The 22340-nt window shown below is 45.2% G+C and overlaps 1 protein-coding gene across 2 annotated transcripts in view; it reads right to left on the bottom strand.

Annotated features, from left to right (window-relative positions):
- Nucleotides 1-4916: 4916 nt before the first annotated feature.
- Nucleotides 4917-22340, bottom strand: part of SAFB2 (scaffold attachment factor B2) — a 36315-nt gene continuing 18891 nt past the window's right edge. The window contains exons 10-21 of one of the 2 annotated variants that reach the window (XM_053579073.1): nt 21033-21182; nt 20828-20940; nt 18935-19065; nt 17489-17580; nt 14567-14703; nt 12668-12958; nt 11547-11684; nt 9661-9703; nt 8228-8346; nt 5810-5922; nt 5606-5672; nt 4917-5301 (exon numbers count right to left, since the gene is read on the bottom strand). In XM_053579073.1, coding sequence (XP_053435048.1) covers nt 5157-5301; nt 5606-5672; nt 5810-5922; nt 8228-8346; nt 9661-9703; nt 11547-11684; nt 12668-12958; nt 14567-14703; nt 17489-17580; nt 18935-19065; nt 20828-20940; nt 21033-21182 — 1539 coding nt within the window. In that variant the 3' untranslated portion in view covers nt 4917-5156. The remainder of the gene's footprint in view (nt 5302-5605; nt 5673-5809; nt 5923-8227; nt 8347-9660; nt 9704-11546; nt 11685-12667; nt 12959-14566; nt 14704-17488; nt 17581-18934; nt 19066-20827; nt 20941-21032; nt 21183-22340) is intronic. The other variant, XR_008377502.1, reaches the window with a different exon arrangement.

Raw genomic sequence — 22340 nt, 5'->3', positions numbered from 1 at the left:
CTAGAGGTGTTCCTTTGTCCCTTCTCAGAAACAATAGCTTTACTGCTGCCCAGGTCCAAACATTTTTGAAAACGTTTTAGCCAAGCTCCCTTTCAATCTCAGCAGGGATACAGGAGTTGAAGCATCCTAAAAACCTGAAAATAAGGGATTGCTATGACTTTCTTTACCCTCTCTATAGATGTAATGAGCATTTACTATGTGCCCATTATGTTCCAGGTGTATTAATCATGTCTTGATTTTTCATTGTTTGATGCTTCCTCCCACTGAGGAGGATATACCAGGGCTTTGCTGAACCTGGAGCTAGACAGCCCCCTCCCAGGGCTGGCCTATTCCTAGATAGTAAACTGAGATCCTACAAGTGTGCCTTCAAATGCAAACCAACCAGTCCAGACCTCACACTCCAGCCACCTTCATCATCAGGCCACTATCTTCCTGCCCTCATCACCCCAGGGCCAGGTGATGCTAAACACTAGGGACAGCCCCCATGCCTGATCTGATCTGTTGGCCTCTCCAGACCTCAGTCATTATAAAGCCTGTATTTAAAAATGCCCCAATGGTGTCTATGTAGTGAATGGTGCTAAGGATAAACAGTGCTGTAGCAAGTGGTTGATGCTATGAGCACAGACAGGTGCGACAGGGGCAAGGCAGAGGGTGATGGGAACCTGCCAATCATGGGGTCAGAGGAGACCTCTCTTTCAGAAGTGGAATTTGAAGGCGGGGGGCACTGCATCTTGGTTCACAAATAGCCTTGGAAATCCCCTGAGGAACAGCAGCAGCTTTTGGATCCTAAGTACCTTATGTTCTAGTAGGATACAGCAGCTGTTTTGTCAATATTTGCAGCTGGAGACAAACACAGGGCAGTTCCATTTCATACGGATTTGAGATAGTAGACTTGGGCAGTGGCATACCAAGAAGCGATTTGGGCAGTTTCCAGCCCAATATTGGTCTATCCCTAAAAGCTGTGAGGGACATGTAAAGTTATCTTTGGTGTCAATTCTAAAGGTTAGGTCCATGTGCAAAATAATCTACACAGTGATGTACATGGCTTACAAATTAGTACCCAAAACACCAATCCCTTTAGCACGTGACCTTGGTATGTGGCCCCATGTCTTGGGGTGGCAGAGGCCTAGCTCTGTGACTGCCTGCCTCTGGGCAAGGCTCAGCCTCTCTGAGGCCCTGAACTGTGCTTGACTTTCTCAGGGATTGGCTCTGGTTTCCAGAGAACCTGTAATTGGGTGCTGAGTCTGAGGGTATTGTGGGACAGCCGTGTTGTGTCCTTGTGGCCACCGGGACTAGAGATGTCTAATTTGCTTTACTAGTATTCTCACCTGGCACATCCAAAGCAGACTGTGTCATACTCCAGTGATAAGCAAAATTGTGCCCTTCCTAAAGAGGGTCACATCCTAATAATCCCTGGGATCTGTGGGGATGTTAGGTTCCAAGGCAAAGGGCCCTTGCAGATGTAATTAAGGTTAAGGACCTTGAGCAGGGGAGGGTAACCAGGCGCATCCAACCTAATCACAGGAATACTTAGAGAACGTTTCCAAACTGTGGTCACAGGAAGGTGACTTGGGAAAAAGGTCAGAAAGATGCTGTGCTGCCAGCTCTGAAGGGGAGGAAGGGGACCTGAAGCAAGGGATGCAGGCAGCTTCTAGACACTGGAAAAGGTCAGAGACGGGTTCTGCCCTGCAGCCCCCAGGAGGGACCAGCTCTGCCACACCTTGATTTTAGCCCAGTGAGACCTGTGTCAGATATGAGCTGTTTTAAACAACCAAGGGGACCTGAAGCAAGGGATGCAGGCAGCTTCTAGACACTGGAAAAGGTCAGAGACGGGTTCTGCCCTGCAGCCCCCAGGAGGGACCAGCTCTGCCACACCTTGATTTTAGCCCAGTGAGACCTGTGTCAGATGTGAGCTGTTTTAAACAACCAAGTATTATAAATTTGTTAGAGCAGGCCTAGGAGATGCATACACCCAATGTTCCTACAAGTATTGTGTGACTCTGAAGTTTTCAGATAAGGATAGTGTTCTGGGAGAGAGGGAGCACAAATGGATCCTGAGAAAACAGTACCCCACCGAGCCAACAAAACTAGACTTGATGTGGTCACCCATGAAAACCTCCCAATGGCCAGAAATAGGGGTAATCACCTCCAAGTCACATCCTCAAGTGCACAAAGCTGAGAAAAGAAGTGGTTAAAGAGCTGAGGCTTGAACTCACTGAGCAGGTGACAGCCGGGGTCTAAAGCCTGATTCACCATTGTCTGACCAAGGCAGCAGTGTCTTATCTTGCCTAGGTCCTGAAAGGACTCAGTGGAGACCTGATCCCTCCTCCAGCAAACCCATTATGAGACATTGCATCTCCATTCAAGGACTCTGTAGTGGTATTTTCCTTTAGATCACAAGGCCCATTTATAATTTTGCCTTTGAAATTATTTGACTAGGAATAATGTGTGCAATTTAAAACTGGCAATCATCGTGCAGGCTTGGGAGTTCTTGCAAGTGAGAAAATTTAACCTAGGAGCTGTTTTGAAATGTAATGAAATCTTTATGCATACAAAATTTAGCAAATGAAGTTGACACACACATTTTTGCAGATGTGGAGACATTTAATATGGTTTTAATTCCAACTTTTGCAGTTTTCTTTCTATATCGTAGGAGCCTATCTTTTCTTCCTTCAGGCCCCCTCAGGCCACAACACATTTTGCAGGCCCCCCAGAAAGCGTGAGCACCAAAGCCCTATTCCTGCAGGGTTCCTCAGGGCCTGTCAACATTTATTAAGCACTTACTAAATGTTTGGCACAGTTCTAAGCTTTTTGTGTGGATTAGCTAATCTTTGTAAAGATCCATATAATAAATACTATTATTTCCTTCTTCCAGTAAAAAGAGGCGAAGCAGAGAGTGATTATTAACTGCCTGTGGGCACAGTTAGTAGGAAGGTTGGCCCAGCTGCCACCCCGTGACTATCCCTCCTGTGATATGATGCTTGACAACACTTACCTTGAAAAAAAAAAAAAAAATTCAACTGAGACTTTGTCACCATTGGTAGAGTGCCATGGTATCATAGCTCACAGCAACCTCAAACTCCGGGGCTAAAGTGATCCTTAGTAGCTGGGACTACAAGTATCTGCCAGGATGTTCAGCTAGTTTTTTAGAGATGGGGTCTCACTCTTGCTCAGGCTGGTCTTGAACTTGTGCGCTAACATGGCAAAGATTGAGGTGATGCTTCTTCAAGCCAGGGAACATCAAGGGTGGTGGCCACCACCAGAAACTGGAAAAGGCCTGGGACAGACCCCCCTCCCTCGCTGCCTTAGTACTCAGCCCTGCCCACACTTTGATCTTAAGAGTTCCGGCGTCCACAACTGTGATCCAATGAGCTTCTGCAGCCAATGTATGGCACTGTCACAGCAGTCCTTGTAAAGTAATGTAAGTATCTTGTGTTTCTATGTTAAACAGAAAATTCTACCCAGCTAATTAGAAATAGATTTTCCTGCTCCTGTGGGACTGGCTCCCTTTCCCACTCCCCAGAGGTGATCCAGTAGTGGTACCTAGTTCAGAGCTCCTGCATTGTACCTCGGGCTGCCACCAGGTCTGAAAACAAGTCAAACAACCTCAGGCTGCTTCCTCTCCAAGCAGGCTGAGCCTGGCTTTTATTGCCCAAGAGGGATGTCCCTGATCCCGATTTCTAGACTCAAGCTTGCGGAAGGGGACAAATCAGGATTCCATGAAGGCGGCCACGAGCCACAAAGGCCCCCATGTGCAGCAAGGAGACAGCATTCTGTCAACTTGCTGTTAGAAAATGACTCTAAAAGACTAAAAATGTCACTGCAGTGAGGGAAGCCCCCAAGAAATCTATTCACAGCAATTCAGACAGGATGCTAAGGGCCAGAGCCAACTTGCCTTTAATGTTCTGGTTTCTGTGACAAGCTGGGTAGAATTTTCAGATTGCTCTTTTGAAACTAAATGCCCCAGTGGGAACATAGGGGACTTCAGGAGAACTGCAAGTTGGAGGGTGCCTAGGGTGCCTATCTAGGGCATCTAGGGTGGTTGCCCTAGATAGGAAGGAGCAGCAAAGAGGCTCCTAACAAATAACAATGTGGCATTTGGCCATCTCCAGCTTTAAGGGCACCAGGCTAACCCCATTTACCCCAGGAGAAAACCTGGCCATTTTCCTTCCCCCACACCCCAACAGCACCCCTGAGGAGGAGAGCTGAGCGTAAGAGTGGCTGTGATCAGCCCACAGTAGGGCCCTGGATGGACAGGCTCATGACATGGGCAGGAAGCTGGCTGGTTACCTCAGACCAGGCACCTAGTCTGGTGTTCCTTAAAAGTAAACACTGGAATCACATTCACACATGAGATATCACAGACAATCTGCATTTCCAGGAAAATAAATGGATCTGACACCACTGGGCCAGTGCTAGGTCAGGGCTGCTCCCTTAATGCCCTGCTGCTGGGGTACGGTACTGACTGAGCACAACACATTCAGGAGAGGTGGCAGGGCCCAGACCACACACCCTAACTTACCACTCGCAAGCACTGCTCACACTCCCCAGGGACCATACCATGCTGGTTCACCTGGTGCCCAGCACATTCTACAGATAAAGACACAGGCAAGGAAGTGAAGGGACTGGTCTGAGGGACCCACAATGCACAGGCCCCAACATAAAGAATTCCTAGCTCTGATTTCATCCCTGCCTCCCAACAAGCTCCATGACCTTGGACAAACGATTTGATTCCTGAGCCCCCTAAGATGGGGATTATGGACACCTCACTTCATGATGGGTATGAGAACTCCGTAAGATGAGGCAAGTGAAGACTTCAGGAGCACCTGGCAGAGCCACCAGCCATGTGACACACTAAAGGTTGATCTCATCCTGTGTCCTGTGGTCACCATGACTCACATACACACATACAAGAATGCAAATCATAAACTTTATTAATGGAAAATGGAATGCCTTGTTAACAGAAACCTCGTCTTAAAAATGGCAGAACAAGAACATCATTTATTAAAAAAAAAAAAGTGAGTTCACATTGTATCGCGCTACAACACGGTGGCAGAATTTGCTTCTGTGTTTTAAGATTCCACAAGTTCAAGGGAACTCTGGCTAACAGATTCAACAGTGCGTCTGCCTACCTGAAAACCCGCAGTGAGCGGGACTCAGTAGCGGCGGGTGAAGTGGGGGTACGGGTGGGGGTGCGGGACTCTGCCATCCCGGTCCTGGCTGGCCACTTCACCACCTTCCAGTCCACCACCTGGCACCACGTGGCCCTGGGAATGTCCACCTTGTGCAAAGCTGCCTCCCCTAGGAACAAAGTCAAGACGTTTTTCCCCCGTCAAAGTGCTCTATGTTTCCACTGAAACATGACTCAGTAAATGATCCTGCAGACTCTAAAAAGTGCTTGGCTTTTCTTCCAGGTGAGAAAAATCTTAATCATACACTGTATTCTGTATAATTGAAGAGCGTTAATTGCATAAGTTGCAAAGAGCTGCTTTTTGTTTTGTTTTCAAAACATCCAACCCAACAAGTTGATCAAACATGTAAAGAAAGGAGGGGAAGTAAGAGCAAGAGCAAGTCAACATTACTATCCCCGGACAACATGCCTTACCCTGCTGCACCGCCCCGGCTGGCCACGTGCCCTGGTCCAGAGGGTCCTGAGACTCCTCTCTCACCACCTAGAAGAGAAGAATCTGTAAATACCCCATCCTCGGGGAAGCCTCTGGAAAGGTGGAGGGGAGGGATGTGGGCCCTGTCTGCAGAGTTCTGAGACCACGGCCACCCTTGCCCCCTGGGATCAGGAGCAGTCCCGTACCTTGCCACCTTGTGTGCTCCCGGCCCTCTGGGCCTGTATCCATGGCACCCTGCCAGGCACGTGGTGGGTGCTCTTCCAACCTCTGGCTGTGCTCTCCCCAGTCACGTCCACCCCTGCACCAAAAGACAGCAGACCCAGCTGCCTAGATGTGCCTCCAGAGTTAGGCCACAAAGCTGCATGCCCCGTAATGTTTCCTTAAAGATATACAACCCCAAAGACAGCTCATGGCTGGTAAGCATGGAAAAGGAGCCACCAAGAAAATCCTAATCAAAACCACAAGGCACCACTTCACTTCTGCTAAGAGACCAGAATAAAAAAGATAGACAGGTATTGACAAGGGTGTTGAAAAACTGCAGCCCTTGTAGGCTGCTGATGGGAATACAATGGTGCAGCCTCTGTGGCAAACAGTATGGTAGTTCCTCAAAAAGTACAGAATTCTAAAATATAGAATTACCATGTAATCTCAGCAATTCCACTACTAGGTGCTTACCTGAGAGAAAATAAAACATCTCCAAAGGAATTTGCAAATGAACATTCCTAGCAGCATGATTTATAAAGCTAAAAGGTGAAAAGGACTCAAATGTCCACTGAAACTGACTAATGAATGGACAAAATGTGGTCCAGCCACACAATGGAATATTCAGATTTTTTTAAAAAATGAAGCTCTTGGATGGCATCTATGACTCAAAGGAGTAGGCCCCACATGCCGGAGGTGGTGGGTTCAAAACCAGCCCTGGCCAAAAACTGCAAAAAAAAAAAAAAAGCAGCAGCTCTTGACACAAGCTGCAACAAGGACAAAGCCTGATGACATGCTCAGCGAAAGTGATCAGACACAACAGGCCACACAGTGTAAGGCCATTTATAGGACATGTTTAGAACAGACCAATCTAGAAACAGAAAGTAGATTTGTGGTTGTTAGGAACTGAGGGAGAGAGGTATGATTGCTAAGAGGTGCAGGGCTAGTTTTAGGGGTAATGTTCCAAAACCCTATGGTGACAGCTACCCAATTCTCTGCATATACTTATTCGCTGATTGCACACTTTAATAGGAAAATTTTATGGTATGTGAGTTACACTTTAACAAAACTACTTTAAAAAGTTTCAGATGCAAACTCCAAGAGACTGAAATCCAAACACGGTTCCAACATTCTGGAACCAGCAGTCACTGGTAGTGGTGCAGAAAAGCTTTCAGATCAAAAGCTTGATTTTGATCTGGTTTTGAACCCAGCCCACCTAGTACACAGGTGGGCTCCAAATGTGAAATGCTGGGCACCGTGGCAGCCAGGACAACCTGGCTCAGAAGGAACCAGGACTGTGAAACCACCAGAGCTTCCTATACTCATCTGTAAAGCAAATGTAACACTGCAGCCAAAAAGAATGAAAAGCACTCCAAGGCACAGGGCCACTACTCACCACAATGTCTTATTCTAAGAATGAGTTCTCCCATTTACATACCTTACTGGTATCTATGGCAAAATGGACTACCTGGTATTATATATGTGGTGTTACACTTTAAGCCAAGCTGAACAGGGGCCAGAGGCAGCTCCCAAACAGGCAGTGCCAAAAGCCTTGTCCCATCAGCACAGAGGTTGGGTCTGGAGACACAGACTCTGATGCCCAATCATGGAGAGGAAAGGGGCACGCAAGGCAGTGGCCAGAAGATGGTTCAGCTCCCAGCCACTGTGCAACCAGCTCATACAGAAGAGAGATGGAATGACAAGGGATAACAGTTGTGCAGGGGCCACTGCAGCCAACCAAAGAGACACCTGGAGCCCTCTGTGCCAAGCCCTTAATCACCCCACAAAAGGTGACTAGGTTTGGGGCTGCCCACCAGCCCGAGTGCTAATAGGGAGATGGCCTTGGACACCCTGGGGAGGACCTGACACCCTGGGTGCTCAATATTGACAGTGTGTTGACAGTGACAGTCCTGGGGGCAGGAGGGAACCTAACAAACCTACCATCCAAGTTCCACCCACAAAGAACCAGGTCCATCTGCCCTAGAGTGAGGGTCCTCATAAGTGATTCATTCAAATGGGCAGCCAGGGTTGAGAAGCCCCACCCCCAACCAGACAGACAAAAAGGACCTGAGGACACGCCTAAACAGATGACCTGGTGATGGCGGCAGCAGCAGCAGAGCTTCTCTACCACCCATGGAAGTAAGAACAAGAGCCCCAGGACTGTGTCCTCCAGCAGGTGGGGAGCCCTAGTGATTGAGATGATCACACCTGTAGGGTGATCCTCACCCCCATCCCACTAAGTGAGAAGAGCTATCTTTTGTCATGAGAAATTGGCCTTCCTGAGTTAGGGTTTCTGAATGGCATGACTCTTAAGGCTCCCATGACTGAACTGCACCTTGGGGATGTGTACAACCAGGCAACGACCTATTACCAGTAGAGGACAGATGGCCCCACACACTAACCTGGGGGGAGGAGGTAGCCCCCGGCCTTCGCTCAGCCTCTTGTCAGAACCATAGCCCCCCCAGTCCCGGCCATGCCGCTCTGGGGGTCCTCCATGGCCGTGGCGGTCGTCTGAGTAGTGCTAGAGGGTATAAGAAGACAGAGTAACACTCTAAGCACACCACTTCCAGACAGCCCCCGCCCCAGGAGGCCTGCTCACTGCAGACCCAGTCAAGGGGGTGGCTAAAAGGCCTGTCCTGGCTGAGCCCTGCTCTGCTGACCCTCTGCTCCCAGAGGCTGGCTGCCTCTAGACTTCCCTTCTTTCACTCCTCTAGCTGTATTACTGACTCACCTACGCCAGTGCTACAGCATCCCTCTCTTGCCCCATGAGTGTGGAGAGCCTTATGCTTTATGGTCCTCAGTGGTTCTCCTGAAAAGTTTCACTGAGAAAGGCCACTTAGCCCTATTCTCCCTAACAGCCAGTGTGCCTCCTCCTTTCTGGTGCCCATGAGCAGGCCAGCCACCTCTGTGCTATGATACCAGCCAGGACTCCAGCAGACCTCAAAAGTGAGAATGGTTTCATGTTCTCTTTGTTAAAAGCTGCTATTCTTATTATTTTTTAATACATATTTTTTAAGAGATAGGGTCTTGCTCTGATGCCCAGGCTACAATGCAGTGGTAGAGTCCTATCTTACTAAAACCTCGAACTCCTGAGCTCGAGATCCTCCTACCTCAGCTTCCTGAGTAGCTGGGACTACAGGCATGCACCATCACATCTGGCTTATTTTTTATTTTATTTTATTTTTTAAGAGATGGGGGTCTTGCTATCTTGCCCAGGCTTGTCTCAAACTCCTGGCCTCAAGTGACCCTCCCACCTTGGCCTCCCAAAGTGATGGGATTACAGGTGTGAGCCATTGCTCCTGGACTAAAACCCAATCTTCTGACACCTGTCTCCCCCATCTCTCAACCATGCTGTTCCTTTGTCTGTGCCCTGGCACAGGGCACCACCATATTATTAGAGATTCAGGGACTGTTTTATGGTCTTCAACTCCCAGTGCTCACCACAATACCTGAAACTAAGAGATAATCCCCTCTAGTTCCCGGCAAATGTGAGCTAAATGATGACTACCTAATTGCCTGCTATGCCACTATTTGGGTATTCTGGTATACCCTACAGTGCCAGGAGGACTCTATGGTCTCTTAAGCAAATGGACAATCAAGAGATACCTGCAGTTTTCTACTGGATAAAATTAAGCAAGAACAAGGCCTACTTATTTGAAAACTACATAGAATCACTAATTAGAAAAATAAATAATTTGCACTTCTAATCCCTGGCAACTAACACTTCCATACTACCCCTGCAATGTGGCTGAGCTGTCCCTTTCTGGCTCAGAAGCCAGCTGAGGCCAACACAGCAGAGGGCTGGCCCCAGGCTTGGTGTCTGGGCTTTACTCACCTGCCCCTCTCGTTCTCCCATCATTGGCCTTGAACCTTCCCTCCTACAAAAGGAAAGTTTCTCATTCAAATGGCGGTTGGTAGAACTGTACATTTCTGCAGGCCATACAAGAGTTTCACAACAGGGAAACTTACTCTATTCTACCACATAAGAATTATTAACGAAGAAAAGAAAAACTAGCTCCAACTGAAGGGCTTTTCCCTGGGGGCAGGAATGAAATGGGATCCTAAGAAGGCAGGAATAAAGATTTTATTGAACTAAAATTCCTCAGAGAGGTCTCAGAAATAAAGGCACACCACACCAGAAAGTCAACACCCACTTGTGTTGGGCTGTTATGTGCAGCCCAGTGACCAAAGTCAGGGTGAAGGACAAATGAAAGCCTCTGTGACCCCAAACTTCTGTCTGGCCCAACAACACACCAACTATAGCCATAAATAAACTAGTGGCTTCTCAGCTCACCTTGCTGGTTTCCCTCCTCTGAAATCCTTTATGGAGGAGCTAACGAGCAGCGAAATGGCTCAAGAATATATAGCCCAAGAGAACATAATGAGAAACCAAAAGACAGAATTTGTCAACAGGAAAATTGAGGCCTGCCTTTTTTATTGTTTTTTGAGACAGAGTCTCACTTTCTTGCCCCCAGTAGAGTGCTGTGGAGTTATAGCTCACAGAAACCTCAAACTCTTAGGCTCAAGCAATCCTCTGCCTCAGCCACCCAAGTAGCTGGGACTACAGGTGCCCACCACAATGCCTGGCCAGTTTTTAGAAACTGATTATAGGTTTAGATTATAGGTTTGAGCCACCAGGCCCGGCCTGGAGGGTTGTCTTTTTTTTTTTTTTTTGAGACAAGAGTCTTACTTAGTCACCCTTGGTAGAGTGCCATGGCATCTCAGCTCGTAGCAAACTCAAACTTTTGGGTTCAAGTGATCCTCTTGCCTCAGCCTCCCAAGTAGCTGGGATTACAGGTGCCTACCACAACGCTCAGCTATTTTCGGAGACAGGGTCTTGCTGTGACTCAGGCTGGTCTTAAACTTGTGAGCTCAGGCAATCCACTCACCTTGGCCTCCCAAGTGCTGGGATTACAGGTGTGAGCCACTGTGCCCAGCCTGAGGGCTGCCTTTTAAATAAACTACATATTCCTAATTTTACAAGGCCCTGGAAAAAAATAAAAAGGAGGGAGCAGGCAGGCAGGCACTGGCTAAAAAACCCATCTAGGCCCTCAAAATGCAAAGCAGGGCTAATGAGAAATTCTTTCTGCACACTCCCCATTCTCTTTGTAGTTTACGGCCACAGGGGCCTGTGCTGTTAGAGGAAGCCCAGGTGTGAGCCCTGAAGCTCCACCCAGATTGGGCAGGTCGTGCCTCTTTTCAAAACCTGCTTCCTTTGCTATAACACAAGGAGGCTCAGACAGATCCTCCTCCCAAAGAGGGAGGAAGATGGAGGAAGAGGGAGAGAGAAGGGAGGAGAGGGGAAGCAGCTGTGAAAAAGGTCCCTAAGAAACTGAAACTCAGAGCTGGGCCACACTAACAAACACCACAACCCCACAAGAGGGCTCAGTGTGGGGTGCCTTGGCTTCGGTCTTGCCCTGTGTTCTCATAGGCACAACTAGATGCCCGAGGCCACACCTGGCCTACCCATGAAAGGACAGCAGATGAAAGAAATTCAGAAGGTGCCTTCCCACTGGGCAAGCTGGGGATTCTGTAAGTGACCATAAAGTCCAACAACTTGCTCAAGTTCTGCAGCTCAAAGTCACCCACAATGGATGTTAGAAACAAATGAGACTTCAGAGAATAGATGAAGACCTATCTGTGTACTAGGCTGAGAACTTAATCAGCTGAATGTTCTGGTGCCTGCCACATCTGCGGCCACAGGAAGGATGGGCAGCTGACCTGTCAATGATGTGGTCTTGGTACTGGCCCCGCTTACGACGGTCAAAGTCGTGGAAGCGGTGATCTGGTCGGGGGAAGTCAGCGCGGTATCTGTCCTCCATTGCCACACGTTTTCCTTCCGGCCAATAGGCATCTCGTCTGTTTTTTTTATTTTAAAAAGAATTCAAATTTCATTTATGACAGAGAAAGAGGAAAAAGTGTACAGGGGTGGAGGTGGAGAGAAGAGCTCTCTCCCTAGACCCAGCGTCATTAAAATGTCCTGCAGGGCTAATTTCTAAACATTCAATCATTACCGCTTTGATTTGATAAATTAAAATCCCCCAAACTGCCAAGAGGCATACTGGTGTTCTCATCTGACAATCCTGAAAAAAGGACTGCTGTGAGCTAATTGTCTGGCAAGTCTGTTAATACCTTGATCCCCGCATGAGCTCAAATTCAAGTGAAATGAAATATTTGATTCTTCTGGAATGGAATTTGAGTTGCCACATTTTTACCTTCTCTGTCTTCTATGGGAACATGAACCTCCCTCTGAGTTTTTTGCAAAAGCAAAGGAAATTAGATCGGGTGATAGTGAACTACATACAGCTCAGGATTGCATCCAATTATCTTTTTCCTGATTTTTACCAGAAAACTAGGCTCATGGGGAGTGGGGTGACGGGTGACTATCAATTAAACTGTTTGGAGGAGCTAGAGACCAATAAACCTACTTTCTGAGCCAGAAGGCAATTTCCTTTTCCATAGTGACTGCTCTGGCTCTTGTCTACAAGGATGCACTAGACTGACAGGATTGGCTCAGCCAACTTGGGCCTAATGGATGTCTAGCTGTTTTATAAGATAAACACTTAAGAGAATAGTTATGCTCCATGGGGAATCTAAGAGAAAAAGTATCACACACTCTTTAGCAAATGGCAACCATAAAGATCCCCTGAAAACTAAATCAACTGGGACAAAAAAAAAAAGATTGCACATGCACAGCATCAAGACAATGAACTACATCAACTTGCAGCAAGCTGGAGTTTTGCTGATGGGACAGGATCTGTGTTAAATCTAATTCTGCAACTCAGGGAGATAGGCAGGAAAGTGACCAGTATACCGTCTGGGAGGGGCCCAGGAACCCTCACCGGTCCAGGTCGTAGGGCCGCCGTGCTGCAGGGCGCCGCTCCTGCTCATAGCGCAGCTGCTCCTGCTGGCGCCGCAGCTCCTCACGCTCGCGTTGGATACGCTCTTGCTCCTTCCTGCGCTCCCGCTCCACACGCATACGCTCGCGTTCTAGCCTTTCCCGCTCCATGCGTTCCCGCTCCAGCCGCTGCCGCTGGCACTCCAGCTGAAGGCGCTCTCGCTGCAGGCGGGCCTTTTCCTTGCGCTCATGGAAGGCCTCAAGGCGCTGCTCCCACTCCCGCTGTTCCCGCTCCCTGGGGGAACATGGTGAGGAAACCCTCAACTTTCAGCACCATGGAGGCTGAAGCTTGTTGTGAGTCAACTGTCCACCATTAGGGGTACCTGGTCTACCCGCTATGAGAACTGAGCTGCCTGGAGCCTTCTAACTCTACCTTTTCCCAACAAGATAGGCCCTGGGCAAGCTGGGTACTGGCTGCCAGTGACCCAGAAACATAGCAGAGCCTTGGCTCAAAGACACAACATGAAGCCAGAGCACGAATTTGAACTGAATGTCATTTGAGCTCTTAGAAACTGTAACTTCAAGGAGAAAGGTATAAAACAGGTCCTTACTGATGGGTACCACAGAGAGTGCTGTGCACAGGAAATATTCTAGAGAAATTAGGCTGGGGCTGTGGCTTGCGCCTGTAATCCCAGCCCTCTGGGAGGCTGAGGCGGGAGGATTGCTTGAGCTGAAGAGTTCAAAAAATTCTGGAGAAATGACTACACTGGAGTCTTCTGAGGTATAATGGTTCTGATTTCTTGTTATAGATTAATACGTATTGAACATATCTTATTTTCACACCTTCTCTCAAAAAAGTTCCACTTTTCAATAACTATCTTTTGAACAGAGAGCCTGGGAATGCATGGAGACAGGCACCAGGCTCAAATGAAGGGCCTGCGTCTACTGGCCAACCACCACAGCCAGGGCCAAAGTCTCACTTTACCCCAACATCAAGAGCTGACTGGGTGCCCTTCTCTGAGTCTGAAGAGTGTTGGTCATACTCAGACCCTCTGATGGTGCCTGGATAGTCTCCAAACCAAGGATGAGAAAGTGGCAAGAAAAAAAAAGAAGGGGCAGGATCAAAAGCTCCTCAGTGATCTTTTCTTCTCTAAAGCTACATATGCAGAGAGGATTACATTAGTTTAGAAAAGCAAATGTAGCTTAACTGGGAACAGTCCCCAAATACCAAGACATAAAGCTTTTGTTTTACTGAGCAGTATTTGAGGAAAATCTACAAGAGAACTCTGGTTATGCCAACACGGAATGGCAGATGTGAAAGGGGAGGGGAAAAGCCTCCTTCAAAGCTCATGACAAGAAACCACACCCTTAGCAAAGGGTGACAAAGGCCAAGATGGATGCAATGGGAGATAGAGGCTGCCCGGAGATATGGCTCAATGCAGACCTACAAGGAAACCATTCCTATGACTGACACCGCTAACAAAACCGCCCCATTCCAATGCCACAATAAAATGACCACTGAACTCCAGCTGTAGTTTTTGGCCTTACTTATGCAGGTTTCAGTGGGAAAAGACTAAGGCCTTGACACCAAGCACCTATTTATCCAAGGCTATGTGTGTGAGCTTTCTACACAGGCCATGTTCTAACTTCAGCCAGAGGAAAAGGCTCCTGGGCCAAAATGGCCTTTGATGACTTCTATGCCACCCACATCTCATGGGCTGGTGTGAACAGGTGCTAAGCCTTGCCTCTTGGACTCGGGTGAAACACATAAGGAGACTAGTCAGCCTAAGCACTAGCTCTTGGGCTAGGTAGACTCTTAGCTCCAGGATAGCTGGGGAGACAGACAATTCTGTCTAACCCCAAGGAAGTCACCAGCCCCACCACCCTGCTCAATCCCACTCACCGCCTTCGCTCAGTTTCTCTGATCTCTCGTTCCCGCTGCCTCTGGCGCTCTCGCTCCCTTTGTTCTTTGATTTTATCAAATGACAAGATGTCTCTCTTTTCTTTGCTTTCTGACTTGCGATCCTGACTCTTGGAGCTCTGTTTACCAAAATTAGTTTAACATCAAAAAAAAAATGCAGTAAAATATACAATGGAAATTAAATATACATGTTTGGATTAACCTAATGTTCTTCTGACCCATGTGGTTTATACCGAAGATGTGGTCTCTAAACCCACGCACAGGCTGCTTCCCTCCAAATAGGAGTTTGGCAGCTTAATGCAGAATCTTGCTTTCAAATTTCAAAGGGCATTAATGGAGAAGGTTGGCCCAAACCTCAGAAAAGGCTCAGGTTTTCTACCATAGCGGAGTTAAGAACCTATATAATCTAAAACTGAAACTCTCAAAGTCATAGGGCATATATATTCAAAGCCACAGCAGCCCCTTGGTTCAGTGGGGGACAGCAATGAAGCCAGCTGTTTAGGCAGCTGGAAGACTGACTACATGTTTCACTTCTCAACTGCAGGCAGACAGCCCTAAAATAGAAAAAGCCAAAATTCCTCAATGTGAAACAGCACTCCTAATAAGGCATAAAATCCAAACAGCCAACTTCCATGATATTCCATTTCTGGGACAATGCTCAAAACTTTATGGCCAACTTCCATTTCCAACACTAAGGCCTTATCCAAACTGGCCACAGGCCAGACTCTCCCATGAAGCTTTTAAACTGTACAGAACCCAGAGCCTCCTACTGGTCCAGACTCAGAATCTCCAGGAAAGGGGCTTGGGAGGTGACATTTTAGAATGCCTCAGGCTTTTTTTTATTTTTGAGACAGAGTGTCACTCTGTTGCCCTGGGTAGAGTGCCATGGCATCATAGCTCACAGCAACCTCAAACTCTTGGGCTTAAGTTCCTGTTGCCTCAGCCTCACAAATAGCTGGGACTACAGGTGCCCACCACAACACCCAGGTAGTTTTTCTATTTTTAGTAAAGAGGGTCTTGTTCTTGCTAAGGCTAGTCTCAAACTCCTAAGCTCAAGCAATGAACCTGCCTCAGCCTCCTAAAGTGCTAGGATTACAGGCGTGAGCCACCATGCCCAGTTTATTTTCTTAATTAGCTCCCCCAGAGGGAAAAGTAAGAGCAATAAAAGACAAAGCAACCTGGTAAAAAGAACAGCATAAGATCAAAATTATACCAATTTTTAAAAGGGAATTGGTGGGAAAAAAGGAGAAATGACAACACATGGAAAGAATAATCTCATTACAAAGAAAACCACACCAACCAAAACCTCACTGCAACAGTCTCTGCCTATGAGATGAGAAGATGGTTTAACTGGAGTGACACGGGGACAGACACCCTTAGGTATTGCATGGAGGGCTGCCCAGCAGGGATGGGTATCTGAAAGGAAATCCCAGGGTCACAGCCCAGCTTAGCTGTTTATTAGTGACCTGGCACCTGACACAAACCCAGTAAATATAGTCTGCCCATAACTTTTCTGAACATGTAAATTATTACAAAATAAAAGTTAAAAAGAAAAAAGAAAAGGGCTAAAATTTATGTCTTTGCATGTAAAGACCTCCAAGGCCTATTATACACAAAAAGCAAGGTGCACACCAGCAAGTTCCAGCACAACCCTTCACTGGTGGTCCTATAGTGTGCACATATGTGTGACACGTGTGCGGTGTTCTTTGAAAGGAAGCTGAGGAGAAAGACCCTGCAAGAAAAAGAGACTTCCATTTTGCTTTTATCTCTTTATGCCAGTTCAATGTTCCAATCACAGGTGCATTATCAGTATTTTTCTTTTTTATGATCAGAGTTATTTGGGTGGTTAGATTAAGAATCTTTTTGGTTTTCTACTCTAGATTTCTTCATATTTTACAATTTTCAAGTAGCCACATGAAAAATGACAGTAGGAACTGCTGCTTTATAGAATCCAAATTTTCATTTTAAAGTTTTAAAGGCCAGGCATGGTGGCTCATGCCTGTAATCCCACCACTCTGGGAGGGCAAGGCAGGTAGATTGCTTGAGCTCAGGAGTTCAAGACCAACCTAAGCAAGAGCAAGACCCTATCCATAAAACTAGCCGGTCACAGCAGCGGGTAAGAGAATTGCTTGAGCCCAAGAGTTTGAGGTTGCTGTCAGCTATGATGCCATAGCATTCTACCAAGGGTGTCAAAGTGAGACACTGTCTCAAAAAACAAAACAAAGGTTAAGTTTTAAAAACACAAAGTATGCTTGGATAAATATGGATGGATACTGTTAACTTTGCATTCACTAAAAAAGCAGCTATTTCCTCACTAACGTTTCAACCTGCAGCTGGGTAGCAGTTTTTCTTACTTTCCAGAGTAGAAAATGCAAAATGAGAAGCCACTGTATGTTGTTCAGCTATGTGTACAACTCAAGAAATTATGTTCCTTATCTCACAATAAGAAAGATACTCCGTTTTAGGCTGGGCACTACGCTTCTTTTGGTTAATTTAATAGAAGACTAAAATATCAATAAAAAAATTAATAAATGGCTATTAGATCAACTATAGAGTAGGATCCTTCTTCCCATTTGAAAAGCCTAGGGCTGGCCAATCCTATTCATCGGTGGACTGCTGTGTGTCAATCAAGCATCTGTTCTGAAGACGGTATGTCCTGAACCAGGAAAGAGGCCAGCACATTATGGAAGGCAAATATAGGTTAAGTATTGTTTTGCAAAAAGTAAAATTTAATTTTCTGTCTATGTACATAACCTATAAACAATTAACAACATACCTCCTCAGTTTCAAAGAATTCTTAAAATCTTAAAGATGAAACCATGTTGTTTTCATAATACAAGTCAAAGTGGTCATTAAACCACCTTCTAAAACAGGTGGACGTGAGGTGGCACAAGTGATACTTACTCTTTCTTTTGACCTGCTTGTGGTTTTCACACTAATGACAGGCTCTCCTTTTGATTTATCCATCACCACTGTCCGTTCCATTCCTCTGCTTCCTTCAGGAAAAAACACAGCAATCTATTAAAACAGGCTAACAACTCAACCATCCAACAGCAATCAACACTCAGGTGGGCCATGGGATGGGCACACAGGGCCTCAGTCAAGTGACTGACAGAAGCCATTGGAGCCTCTGGTCTTAATCTTTGTTGTGAACAACAGGGTAATACTGGATAAAGCAGCTAGCACACCCTGATGAATCTTTGCGCATCTGGAGTAAAAGTAGCTGAGACTTGTTTTACACTACAACTTAAAACCAATTCAAAGTGCAGTCAAAGTGCGTTTTGCAATGTGCACGTCAACATACCTGCCCCAGAGAATTCCACCCCCTACGCTGAACCCTAGTTGCTCCAGGAGAACTAGTACATTCTACAAAGTTCTGCAGAGTCTGGCCCCTTGGCTCTGAATCAGACACAGCCATCTCTGAGGGAGAACCCCCACTAGATGGGTGGGCTTCCCTTATTCATGTCCAGTAATAATGCCTTCCAATAAATTCTATCTATTTGGGAAGATTTATAATATTTGAGGAACGTACATGTCCCTCATGAGATTACTGGTAAAGTACCCCCAAACACTTAACATCTAACTTGTAATGTGCTATACCAAATTTTAATGCTCCAGATGGTTGGATTTTTGTTTAGTTTTCTTTTCCCTTGGGGGAGCAGAGGAGTTGGTTTATTTATTTATTTATTTTTGCAGTTTTTGGCCGGGGGCCGGGTTTGAACACGCCACCTTCGGCCCCCATGGGGCTGGTGCCCTACTCCTTTGAGCCACAGGCACCGCCCAAGTTGTTTTTTTTTTTTTTTGCTACAAAACATTGGGAGAATCTTACACAAATTCGAAGGTACAGAGGATAACACTTTTATAAAATGACAACGAAAGTGGTGCTGTCCAAATACAACCACTTCAATAGATACAGAAGTTTGGAGGTTTTAGTTTCCTCTACATATTTTACTATGTAGAAGTAAAGCTGGATGTTAGCTTTAATATAAAAGCAGGAAAAACTCAATTGCACACCTGCCAAATTGCACAGACTTTTAAGAACTAGGATAATTTCCTCTTACGAACCGCACTACAATCTGCCAAAGATTCAGGAAAAATAAGAAGCCATGCCACTGAGTCCACCAATACATATTAGGTACACCTAGTCTGTCCAGAGTACTTCCAGATTCCTGAGATTATACAGAAACTCTTTTCAATCATTTCATCTCCTTTCAGCAGCTATCTATAAAAAGGACAATTCAGCCAGTTACCAGAAAGCTCACTGTACTCACTTTCTCTGTGACATTCTACCTACCCACCAGCCGTCTCAGGCTTTGCCCCTTTCATAAACACTTAAAAGACTCTCATCACCTGATTTGGTGATTCTAGACCGATTTGTAGGTCCTGGTTTCAGTTCATCCTGATCTTTTTCTTCCTTTTTAATGTCTTCAGGTCGTTTTTCCTCCTTCTTCTCAATTTTTTCTTCCTTCTTAATTACGGTTCTATTTAAAAACATTGTTATCAAACTTCAGTTCTCAAGGCTGTAACAGGACTGCTCACACTAATCTTCACTCACACGTAAACAGACATCCATGTAAAATACATCAGCCTGACAGTAATTAGCTGGGGAAGATGATTTGAAGGACATGGTGATAACAATAACCCTCTTTAGATACAGGTCCTATTCCCACTTTAGTTATCTGTGAAATCTACAAATAAGCATAATGAAACTGGAGGTTTGTGGGGACAGTTTTCTAAAATGTTAGATACACCGGTATGCAGGCAGCGTACATGAGAAACACTTCAACTACTTATGAACACTTTAGAAAATGAACTCTAAATCTGCTTCATCACACGTGTGGAATACTCTTCATCAGTTTTTAGAGAAAATGCTAAGCGAACCTTGAAGGCAGTTTGACCTTGAGCTGGGCACTTACCCTCTCTGAGCCTGTTTCCTTACCTACATAGAGCACACACCTCACAGGGAATTGCTGCATTTCCAGTGCTGGCCACAGGACCACCTGGCATGTATTAGCTAGCAACTATCACCTTTTCTCACAAATACAGATGCCAGTGAATGAAACATACCCCAAGATACCAAGAATACCACAAACCATCAACAGTTACCCACAGCCTACCAATATCAGAATTTTTTAGCAATGCTCACAAGATGTATTTCTTTGAAGAAGTTGCCCATAAAATTTAGGGTCTTGTTTCCAAATGCACGAAAGCTTACCTGTTCCTTCTACTCTCAGGGCATATTAAGTCCAATCTGGTTATGATACAAACTGGTAATCACACCCTTAAAAACCCAGTTCAACCTGTGAGTATGATGTCCACACTCGTTTACTCTATAAAAATTTGTTTACATAAGTGACAGCAGCACAATGAAATTACTAAGAGGTAACTGATAGATTCTTAGCAAACAGTTCAATTTTTAGAGTGTAAGTGAATGTGGAAGTCACAGTGACAATAGAAACTTAATGTAGACACTCAGCTTTCTAAAGCATTGCCATTATCAGGCACATTACCAAAATCTACCTTCTCAAAAGATAAGCCTAGAAATGCACTGAAAATATAAATGACACTTGCTTTGAAAAATCAGTCCTTATTTCCATTTTAATTAAAGATATAAATCACTTCTTTCACAAAAATAGTATCTCACATCCATGGTTCCCAAACTATCATGCCAAGGTACCCCAAGCACCCAAAGTGAACTAGGAGGGTGCTCTGGGGTTATTTTTAATTTTTGAGGTAAACACACCAATACTTCTGCTCTGTCAGACATAACAAACTAACCTCAAGGCCATTCATCGCAAAACTAGATGAGGCTATGTTCCTTATAATATGATGTTTAAAAAACTGGGTTGTTGACTATGGCTGTGAATAAGCAAAAACTGCATGAAAATCAACATGGATATGGAAGTAATTTTGGGAAAGGGCCCATAATATTAAAAGTGAAATAAAAATAGTATTCTTTCATTTTACTCTTATGTTTTTCAAAAAGCTACTAAGTTGTTCAGACACAAATAATTATCATCTGTATCCATTTTTTAAAGTCACAGGTTACTTTATTAAGTATCTTTCAATAGAAAGCTGAATACTGATGTGACAGCAAGATGTAAAAATTAGGTAAGACTGAAATGGGAAGTTGGTGAGGCTGTTTCTGTAAAGGAAACAGATGCATGTTTCATGAGCCCACTGTGGAGGTCCCCTACCCTCTTCCCAGGAATCCTAAGAGAGAGGTCTGAAAAATCAATTTACTTTTCAATTTTGATCTCCACAGAATGATGTCTGTCAACACTGGATAATTTTTCCTTCTTCACTTCACATTCTTTTCTGTCAGATAGCTTTTTCCCAGCAGGTTCATTTTTGGCCTAAAATATAATACATATAGAAATGATTTGTGGACTGGTCTCCTTGCTTGTACATTTCACTTGTGAACTACAACAGCCAAAAACTGCCTCACCTTCTCCACAGAGATCATTCTTCCATGCAGCTCAGTTCTGTGGAGATGGCTGATGCACTTGGTAGCCTCATCAGATGTGGACATGGTGACAAACCCATAGCATCGAGCCCCAGGACTGCGGGCATTGGTTACCACCTTGGCCCCAACAACCTTCATGGAAAGGACATGCTTAATTTCTCATACAAATAACCACACAGCTTATTAAAATTATTAGCAAGTAACTGATAAGCAGAATCATTTCCACTGTTTGTTCCTTTTCCATGTATTGTTAGCTCTCCATAATTTATTATTAAATTAGTTCTAATTACTCCTGACCCATCAACACAATTGCTTTTGATAGAAGATCAGACAACTTAGTGAAAAATTAAACAGGCAAAATTAAAAGGCTGTTAAACTTCACTCATAACTCATAATTAACCAAAAGTTCTTCCCATTTGGATTCTTTTCTCCACTTCCACTGAACTCAAGGATAGGTGAAGGACTACCTACTCAGAAATGCACCCCACCCATGCTGGCTAAGGCTGAAAACAGCTCCATTCCAAGGAAAGGATTTCACTTCCAGCCAACAAAAAACACCACGCATTAATTGCCCTCTTGCTAGAAACAACTAAAAAACTAGATGAAAAGTAGGCAACAATGGTTTTCAGATACTGGATATCATGATGCCAAAGAGAGCTGCATAACTTCCCCTTGTTCACTGCCTAGATCTCCCAGGCCACGGGCAGACAGAAGTAACTGAGGCAGGGAGTATCCTTGAATCAAAACAGAGCTGAAATTCTGAGACCAAGGCAGAGAGAAATCAGAGAGCTTGAAAGATCTACACGGAGTTTCTCCTGCCCAGTGAACATGTGTAAGGAAATAAGAGGCAGAGAACTACCCACGAGGAGCATAAAGAACAATGTCAGGAGTTCACTCTGGACTACAAATGGTTAGCTTCTCATGGTAGCCAGAACGGAAAAGCTGGTAACACAAAGGGTGTCAGATATAGTACTCAGTTACTGGCCTAGTAGTGGGACAAATTAAGCTGAATTAAGCACTAGTCTAGTCTTGCCTTGCCTTTCAAAGTGTAACAGAAAGCCTCAGCAGGATCAAAGTATGTTAGCTGCTCTATCCAGAAAAAAGCTCAAGAGAATGGAAATATGAGAATAACTAGCATCCAATAAGGTAAAATTTATAAAATCTGATATCCAATGAAAAATTACTAAGGATGAAAAAGAGTAGGGAAATACCATCCATAATAAAGAAAAACCATGATCAATAGAAAGAGACCTCAAAATGACAGAGAAGACAGAATTGGTGGACAAGGAT

The sequence above is a fragment of the Nycticebus coucang genome, chromosome 2 (assembly GCF_027406575.1).
Source record: "Nycticebus coucang isolate mNycCou1 chromosome 2, mNycCou1.pri, whole genome shotgun sequence".
Lineage (NCBI taxonomy): Eukaryota > Metazoa > Chordata > Mammalia > Primates > Lorisidae > Nycticebus > Nycticebus coucang.
Note: the sequence above shows the minus strand (reverse complement) of the source record. Positions and strands in the feature narration are given on the sequence as shown.